The following is a 9,152-nucleotide window of genomic DNA, read 5'->3' as shown; positions in this document are numbered from 1 at the left end:
ACAGAGAAACCCTGTCTCGGAAGAAAAAAAAGAAAGAAAGAAAGAAAGAAAGAAAGAAAGAAAGAAAGAAAGAAAGAAAGAAAGAAAGAAAGAAAGAAAGAAATTTTCTGGATCAGGTTGACCTGTAGGCCTATCTATGAGGGAGTGTCTAGTTTGCTCATAGATACTGGAAGATCCATTCTGTTCCCTAGGCAAAGGTGTTTTGAAAAGTAGAAGAAAGGGAAAAGCTAACAGGGCAAGCAGGTAAGTCATGACCCATGCACTTCTCTGCTCTTGACTGCAGATGTGCTATGACTAACTGCCTGAGTTCCTGCCTTTACTTTCTGGGAATGATGTGTGGTAACTTGGAGTTATAAGCGAATAAACTCTTTTCTCTCTAAATTGTTTATTGTCAGGCTATTTGTCATAGCGGCGGAACTGGAACCAGAACACCAGGTCTTCAAAAGTCACAATCCATGCTGTATACTCCATGCACCCGATGGGTACAACTCACCACATGCAACAGCCCTGGTCCCACAGCTACCTTAAGGAAGATCCAGCACGGGAGCTTTAAGGAACCCAGAAGTCCAGGCTGATAGGACAACACATCCTATCCTTGGTGGCCTGGCCATGCTGAGGACTACTGGTCCTGGGGCTTCTGAGAACACAGCAGGAACAGGTAACCTAGCATCTGCAGTGTGAGGAGAAGGCCAGGGCCTGGGGGTGGGGACTGTTCCAGGATCTTAATTTCTGTCATTCAGGGGAAACTGAAGAGCACATTCATAACTTGCTTATCTCTTTCCGATCCTGTTTTGTCATCTTTCCGGCAAGGTGTACTGACGCAAGAAAAAGAGATTGCAGTGTCAGAAAGGTCTTGGCCAACCAGGTGTTGCAACTCCTGTGGCCCCACTGGGTGTGGTCCAGATATATCCATCTTCCCCCAAACTCCAATTCTTTTAGTAAAAGGATGAAGGTTGAGAAGGGAAAGTGGAATCACATGAATAAATTAGTTAGCACTGCAAAGGTGCTGCCAAGTGCCTGAAATAAATAGTGCAGTCTCACGGCCTATGACCATCCATTGGTTCTGGCTCAACAGGGATGACAGCGATTTGTAGCTTTCTTTGGCTCTGGTCTGAAGCAAGTCAGCCAGTAAGAGGATATGGATTTCTGCAGAGAAGGCTCCTATCGTGAGGATAGCCTTGGGTGCCCTGGGAATGGGATGGTAGGCAGCTTCAGGTTCCTGGCTAGGGAAATCGCTGCTGTAGCTATTGGCCTGGGCTGGGGAGACTCTCAGGACTGGAAAAAAGCACCGATACTTTTACTCTAAGCAGAGAGGTAGAGGGTTAAATCCTGAATTGGGATCCGGTATAGGAGGCTCTCCTGATTTTTTGCCCTTCTTGAACCCTATCCTAGAGTGGTTACCATTCATTAATCTGTTTTTACATCCCACTTCCCAGACAGTTCATTGGTTTACAAACAGGAACAGAAACTTTAGAGAAAGTAGAACTTTGAAGAGGCCACTGAGGAGATGGTGGTGGTGGGGTGGGGTGGGGTGGGGAATGTATGGGGCATGAAGCCATCCTACGTAGCCCCTCCCCATGCATGTGGATCTTTCTCCACAATGTTCTATAAAAGTGCCTGTGACTCCACCACCCATAGGAACTTCCTTGAAACAAGAGCTTCCTTTAAGCACAAAAACATGGTTAAGGGGGATCCTGACTCAGCTCCAGTGCCATCCACTGTGGTTTGCATCAACAGCGATCCTGACTCAGCTCCAATGCCATCCACTGTGGTTAGCATCAACAGTGATGTTATCCAGCCGGATTACGTTGCCTGGTCTACATTTAACACAGTGTTCATGAATAGCTGCTGCCTGGGTTTCATTGCCTACATCTACTCGGTGAAGGTGAGTGTTGTAGAAGGTGTGTATGTGGTTGTGGCTCCTCCAGCCCAGAGGACACCTGGATCATGTACAGCTTTGTGTTTGTGTATGTGTGACACTCCATGTTTGGGTACTGAATGTACTTACGTGTTTGTATGTATAGACTGTGTAAATAGCATATAGAATGTATATGTGGGTTGTATGTAGGAGACTCTCCTATGTAGGCAAAAGGAGAGAATGCCCAGGGGTTCTGGGGTGAGATTGTCTCCACTCTAGTTTAGAGGAATTAGCTCTGCTTACTGCTTTAATTTCTGGAATGCCCCTTCACCCTGCAGACGGGGGCACCAGGATGAGTGCAAATGAGACTTACAAGAAGTGGTGCCCCATGGTGAGATGAGCATACAGTGCTTGGGTGTACTGAATGGTCTGAGTGTGTGAAAGGGAGAGGGGTCCCTGACCTGAGAGAGGAGAGAGACTGTACTGAGCAGGAAGGACAATGGGGAAATGGAGGCAAAGCACCTGGCTCTTGTTGACTTGCTCCAAGGCCACACTGATCTTTTCATCTCTTTCAGTCCAGGGACCGGAAGATGGTGGGCGACATGATTGGGGCCCAAGCCCATGCTTCAACTGCCAAGACTCTGAACATCCTTGCTCTGACCATCTCCGTCATCTTCTACATCATGCTTATCGTTTTACACAGACTAAAATTACTAGGCAGCTAAAAATATTAGAACCCACTAGTTAGGTACTAACTAGTTAGTTAGCTAATTATTAATTAACTAAACTAGTACCTAATTTAGTACCTTTAGTACCTATTAGATACTAACGGTGGGACTTTCCATGCACTGTCTTCATGAAGAAAGCATGCATGTGCTCCACCCTTCAGCGTTGCCCCTTATGCTGGCCAGAGGCCCTAACCTGTCACTCTACCCTCCTGTAAATGTTTATCCTCATGCATCTGTTCACAGTGGAGTCAATAAAGTGCCCGTGGTAGCAATTGTGCTGTGACTTCCTTAGTCCCTGACTGGTCCTGAACTGAGCTTACTTAGAGTTTCCCTGGCTTCCTTCTTGTTGAAGAGGTCGGGGTGTGGATGAGTGTATAGTGCAGAGCATCCACAGATAAGCAGGGTTCTGGCCTCAGGATGGAGACAGCAGCTGACAAGCATCCTGAATAGTGTCCTCTCTTACCTAGCAGGCATAGGCAGGCAGTAACTAAGCATTGCCTACCTCCGGCTCCATGTCCCTAGAATACAGGAAGGGTGCAGAGCCACACACTAGTGAGTTTTAAGTCCAGGGATAGAGGACCAGCCCAGAGTCCTCCACTTTTAGGAGGAAGAAACCTTGACCCAGACACTGTGTTCAAGATCTCTATGGTGGCCTTTGGCTTGGATTCTGACCCTTTCCTTCTCACAGACATCTCACAGGTTTATTTCAGGTCAAGGATGGGCAGTGGGAAGTGAACATGAAATCTCCGATGCTAGGTGCCATGCCTGATCCAGGGTAGTAATTCTCTGTGGGTCCTCAGATCCTGAAGTGGGGAGGGGCAGGTCTGGAGGGGCCTTGGCACCCTTCATTAGTCTGTCCTCAAAATTCACCTGTGGGCATACATTTTTTGCAACCTGCATTTAATAAGGGTTCATCCTCTCCTCTAGCCCACCACCCAGCAGAGGTAGTGCAAGAGAAGTTATTAGGCTATGGGGGAAACGAACCTCTTCAGCAATGGTTCTTTGGGGGGTGAGCTTGAATCGTCTTTGGCAGCAGCTCAGTCCTGTAGCAAACACTAAATACGACTCGGCGCTGCAGACCAGTCCTCCAGGCAGGCAGATACCACACATGAACCAGCAGCTACAGTCCAGTCTTTTCAGCAAGTGACACCAGGCACAAACCAGCAACAATAGCTAAATCCTGAAGACACCTCCAAGCTTGCCAACGTGCCTGAAGCAAGACTGCAGAAGCGGCAGGTTGCCTCAGGCACCTCGAGAGCAGTTCTTGGGCAAGTTTCTCTCAATGGTGGTATTATCACAAGTTGAACTCAAGGAAGCTATGTAAGGAGAACCAATACATGTGTGTTGTTAGTGAAGAATAATGAGGCAGAGCAAACCAAACCAATGCTCAGTGCTCTTCTCCCACTATCCGTGGATTCATAGCTACACTCCTTCATTAAGCACTCTTTCATGTGTTTGCTATAGCTAAACATCCTTTCACCTGTGCCTGCTTCAGGAAAACAGTCTTTCGTGTGTTTGCTTTAGCAAGACATCCTTTCACCTGTGTGCCCCAGCAAAACAGCACTTGTTATCACTAACTTTCCAAAGAGCTCGAAGTTTCCACTTCATATACCTCTCCTCTTCCTGGATGCCTGGAATCTGCATTTCTACCTCATCTTGGGCACCCCAGGATTACAAGTCTTTGGAGGCCTCAGGTGACACTGTCTCCCTGTGTTGGTATGTGGGTTCTAGTCCTGGGGTCTGAGATAAAGTAAGGCCCCCGAAACTCATCTTGTGAGGCTAAGCAGTGTTAGGGATGCCCTCTTCGCCGTGGTCCAGGCTTCTGAGGCAGTAGCAGTTCCTTTACTGTCTTGGGAAGCTGAGCCCATCTTAGGAAGACAGAGGCCCTAATACCAGTGGAGACAGGATCACACTGGGAGAGCTGCTATCTTCCTGGAGCGGAGTGAGTGGCTCAGCCAGACCAAGACCTAGGGAGAAATCAAGACCTTTTCAGATTGTACCAGGAAGGAACAAGAGTTTTTGAGAAGGACCCAGGGTAGAATTTCCACTAAAACTCATGGCCCTGGACTGAACTTCAGAGTGTTCATCCTTAGCCACGGGCCTATGACTGAATGAAGGTAGAGATTTCAGGAAGAGGGTCACTGTGGCCACACTTCAGTCCTTTCTAGTCCTTTATATGAGCAATGTGTGGGCAGCTAACCTGAGAGCACGGAAACTTCACATGTGTTAGGCACTGGTGCACACAGGAGCCAGGCCATGATCTCCAGAATGAACACCATCCTGACCATTTGTTTGCAGTGAAACACATGAGACTAGATCGGCCTAGTGTTTACAACAACCCACGAGTCAGCCCACAGTGGGGCTGCTCAGCTGCAGAGAGTCCCTGTGCTGGCTTCCCACTCACCAAATGTGAATTGGAGCAGGAGCAATGGAAGTCCTTATAACTTCCCATTGTGTTGGTGGCCTGCAGGGCAAGGTCGAATGGTCAGCTGGGTGGCAGAAGACTCCAGGTTGTTCCCTATCTAATGCTAGAGAGTAAACAAAACAATGTCTCCTCCTGAGAGGAGAGCAGAGAAATCCCGCCCCCAGTCTACACCAAGACAAATGGGCTCCTGCAGACCCACCATTAGGAGTCCAATTGGAGATCACTTCCAGGTAGCAGATGCCAAGTAGGTCTGAAAGGTAAAGGACACTAAATCAGAGAACATGGACACTGGCCAGAACTGTCCCCTGAGAGCAGAGTAAGGACAGAACCTGACAGGTAAAGTGTCAACAGCTGTGCATCATGGGCAGACAAGGGGCATCCTGGATGGAGCAAAGGCTGACCCTGACCCTTGCTCTTACAGCAGGGCTTGTCAATCCTTGTCCTTCTGATGATCCCTGGGGCCACAGAGATTGCCCTTAGCACTGAACAAAGAAGATGGAAAAAATCAAAGACTGAGTTTCAACCTCCCCTGATGCAGCACACGGGAAGGAGCACGTCAGATGGGAAGAGGTTTTCTGTCCAGCTCACTTGGGGGCCACAGGAAGCCACTGATTAGGGTGATCATATATGCAGGGCTGAGAACAGCCCCCCACCTCTGTGGGTGGGGAGATGAGTCTGCAGTTTTTTCTTTTTTTTTTAAGATTTTTTTATTTATTTTATATGAGTACACAGTTGCCAGAAGAGGGCGTTGCATCCCATTAGAGATGGTTGTGAGCCACCATGTGGTTGCTGGGACTTGAACTCAGTGTTCTTAACCACTGAGCCATCTCTCCAGCCCGAGTCTGGGGATTGAATGCATGTGAAGGCCTTTTGATAGAAGCAAAGCCCTTGGGCTCACCAAGGCCACCAGGTGAGAGGAAATAGGATCCCCATGACTGAGAAAGGCAGAGAAGTGGCCATAAAGTTTGAGGTGACCATTAACTTTCAGGATGGTCTGGGAACATTCAGGAACATTGAAAGACCATATATATAGTAAACAGAGCTATGACTGAAGTTAAATATTGTTAACTATTTAAAAAGTTATACCAAGATCAATCATTCCTGAAACCAGAGTGTGTTGTGACCACAGGATAACGCTTGCTATCACTTGTGAGCTGGGGGGTGGGGGGTGGGGGAGGAAGGGGGTCATTCATATTATTTTATCTCCCTCTCCGCTGAAAGGCAACAGGAGGATGTGTGAAGAGAGCAGTGCGAAGAAGGCCTTGGAGAGGTATTCTGCAGAACACAAAGAAATAACACCAGGATCCAACAGAGACCACCACTTTCTGACCAGAGTCCCTGTGGCCAGGCCAAAGCCCTACTCTGCTACATGGTAACCTGAGGCCTGGCAGGAGCCTCTGAGGTAGAAAACCACTCTACCTAGCTTCCCACAGGCAGACTTTTTCAGAGATGTTGACTGGATCAGCACCAGCTAATAGGGTTAGCAAAGAGGGGCGTCTGTGGGAGGCGCTGATAGCCCTGTGAAGAACTCAAGAAAGATCATGAAATGAGCAAACCTGGAAACGGGGGCAACCCCAGCCCCCAAGACTCGGGGCGCTAGGAAGGGTGGGTGCAGCAGGGCACCTTGAAGGAGGTCTAGTCGCCTGGTCCTTACAGTGCCACCAAAAGATGGAAAGTGGATGTAAGTCCTAACAAGAGAAGCCAGGCCGGGCCTCCCTGTTATCAAGGAGGGACATAAACTGAGCCCTTCAGTATGATCAGGAGTGGCTTTCCTGGCCACAGCCTTCAACCCACCACGTGTTTGAGAAAGCTTCTCTGGTAGGATGAAGGTCCTCTCTGTGACCATTCCACCAGCACTAATAAATTTTGATAGGGCAGGAGGGAAAAAGAGTGGCTGTAGCACAAACAGGCCAGCCCAGGACCATGAGGTCATAGCCACGTGACCGAAGATCATTTAGTTCTAATACCAAAGTCCAGTGATTGATCACACTTAGTGCACTAGGGCTCTGCAAGAAGAGACACAGAGACACGTTAGCATTTCGTCTAGGCTCTGCCCCACAGTTACCATGCCTGACTCACGATAAAAGGGGCTGCTCACCCCCTCCTCTCTCTCTCTCTAGCTCTCTCTCTCTGGCGGATTTCTGAGTTTGAGGCCAGCCTGGTCTACAAAGTGAGTTCCAGGACAGCCAGGGCTACACAGAGAAACCCTGTCTCGGAAAAAAAACAAAACAAACAAAAAAAAACAAACAAAAATAAAAAAAATAAAATAAAAGAAAGAAAAAGAAACAGTGAGGTTCTGCAGCTGTTAGCCTGAGCTTGGTTGACTCCAGGACCCCTCACTCTTAAACACTGAGGTTTGAGCCTTGGGACAAGTCCTAACTTGGGTTCCTGGCCGGGAAGTTCCCCTGATTCACAATCCTTCCTGACATCCTGCCCTGGAGTAATTTGATCCACAGGCTTTTTAGATCCCCGCCCCTCTGAACCCAGACCAGTTTCATCAAGCCAAAATTCAGGAAAAGGAAACTCCTGAGAAAGCGAAACTGCCACAGAAAGGGCAGACCCGCAGCACTCTCCATCCTTTGCCCTTCACTGCTGCCTTTGCTCGGCACCATGAACCACACTTCTCAAGCCTTCATCACCGCTGCCAGTGGGGGACAGCCCCCAAACTACGAAAGAATCAAGGAAGAATATGAGGTGGCTGAGCTGGGGGCACCCCACGGATCGACTTCTGTCAGAACTGTGATCAACATGCCCAGAGAGGTGTCTGTGCCTGACCATGTGGTCTGGTCCCTGTTCAATACACTCTTCATGAACTTCTGCTGCCTGGGCTTCATTGCCTATGCCTACTCTGTGAAGGTGAGTGTGTTAGAGTGGGGGGAGTTATGGTGTAAGAAGGTGTGTGTGAGCCTGAAACTCCATCTACCCAGATGGCACCGAGGTGTGAGTGTAGGGTCCTTTGTTTAAAATAAGTTTGTGTGCATTCTTCTGTGGTGTGTGTGTGTGTGTGTGTGTGTGTACACTTGTTGGATTAATGACTCTCGGGCAGGCACAGGGTGAGGCCGCCTGGGGATTCTGGAGTCAGACTCGAGGGACGCTTATAGCGCCTTCACCTTACAGGCGGGATGCTATTCTGTGTGGAAAGTGTTCAGGAGATTCATGGGGAACAATAAATAGTCCACAGTGGGGTGAACAAGTGCTGGGGCCACCTGGATGATCAGAGTCTGTAAAATGCTCCTGACCTAAGATGGGGAGACGCACTCCACAGAGTCTGAGCATCTATCTGCCTATCAGCTCTGAGGCCACTGACCGTCTATCTGCTCTGCTTCAGTCTAGGGACCGGAAGATGGTGGGTGATGTGACTGGAGCCCAGGCCTACGCCTCCACTGCTAAGTGCCTGAACATCAGCACCTTGGTCCTCAGCATCCTCATGGTTGTTATCACCATTGTTGCTGTCGTCATCATTGTTCTTAACGCTCAAAATCTTCACACTTAATAGAGGATTCTGACCTCCGGTCCCGATGTGCTTCACCATCCGCAGCTGCTTCCCTCCTTGCCCCTCCCTACACGCAGGTGTAACACTCATTTATCTATCCACAGTGGATTCAATAAAGTGCACTTGATAGCCACCATCCTATGACTGCTTTTATTCATCCCACCCCTCAATCTTCCTTGCTCTGAGTAGGTTATCCTCAATTTGGCAGTAGTCTCTGGCTTACTGTCGTGGACATTTGCTGGCCAAAGTCCTGGATGATATTTGGCTGCTTCAAGCAAGGAGAACTCACGCTTCATCTGGCCCTGGCCCCACATTTCCAGGACACCCAGTCCAGTTCAGAAGTGGAGGACCAGGTCTGGGTCCTTGTTCTTCACGAAGAATACTCTGAACCAGTCAAGATGGTGTCACAAGTTCCATGCGTGCTTTCCTGGGGAACCCTGGCCTGATCCTGTCCAGGATTTGCAGGGTGCTGTGGTGGGGGCCTGGTGTCCCCTACTGGTCCCACAGCAGCGATGCAGTTCATTCCTTGGAGCCTAGACTGACCTTAAAAAGGCTCAGAGTCGCTGCCCTGGCGCCCCCTGCCGGCACTCCGCAGATATGGTGGCCAGGTGGCCACGTGGTGCTTCCACCCCCCACCCCCACCCCCCC

The 9,152-nt window shown here is 49.1% G+C and overlaps 2 protein-coding genes across 2 annotated transcripts; both read left to right on the top strand.

Annotated features, from left to right (window-relative positions):
* Positions 1 to 1,678: 1,678 nt before the first annotated feature.
* LOC110327885 (interferon-induced transmembrane protein 3-like) lies at positions 1,679 to 2,583 on the top strand. The gene is made up of 2 exons (XM_021207189.1): positions 1,679 to 1,885; positions 2,434 to 2,583. The coding sequence occupies exons 1-2, from the start codon at positions 1,679 to 1,681 to the stop codon at positions 2,581 to 2,583; spliced, it is 357 nt and encodes a 118-aa protein (XP_021062848.1).
* A 4,935-nt stretch (positions 2,584 to 7,518) lies between these two features.
* LOC110330506 (interferon-induced transmembrane protein 3) lies at positions 7,519 to 8,640 on the top strand. Its single transcript, XM_021210650.1, has 2 exons — positions 7,519 to 7,867; positions 8,340 to 8,640. The coding sequence occupies exons 1-2, from the start codon at positions 7,622 to 7,624 to the stop codon at positions 8,502 to 8,504; spliced, it is 411 nt and encodes a 136-aa protein (XP_021066309.1). The 5' UTR covers positions 7,519 to 7,621; the 3' UTR covers positions 8,505 to 8,640.
* Positions 8,641 to 9,152: the final 512 nt, after the last annotated feature.

This window comes from Mus pahari, chromosome 1, assembly GCF_900095145.1.
Source record: "Mus pahari chromosome 1, PAHARI_EIJ_v1.1, whole genome shotgun sequence".
NCBI lineage: Eukaryota > Metazoa > Chordata > Mammalia > Rodentia > Muridae > Mus > Mus pahari.
The sequence above is the reverse complement of the archived record's forward strand: the minus strand, read 5'-3'. Positions and strand labels throughout refer to the sequence as shown.

Coding starts and splice junctions, on each gene's coding strand:
- LOC110327885 (XM_021207189.1), top strand. CDS start 1,679: ATGGTTAAGGGGGATCCTGACTCAGCTCCAGTGCCATCCACTGTGGTT. Junction 1,886..2,433: donor CCTACATCTACTCGGTGAAG/GTGAGTGTTGTA, acceptor CATCTCTTTCAG/TCCAGGGACCGGAAGATGGT.
- LOC110330506 (XM_021210650.1), top strand. CDS start 7,622: ATGAACCACACTTCTCAAGCCTTCATCACCGCTGCCAGTGGGGGACAG. Junction 7,868..8,339: donor CCTATGCCTACTCTGTGAAG/GTGAGTGTGTTA, acceptor GCTCTGCTTCAG/TCTAGGGACCGGAAGATGGT.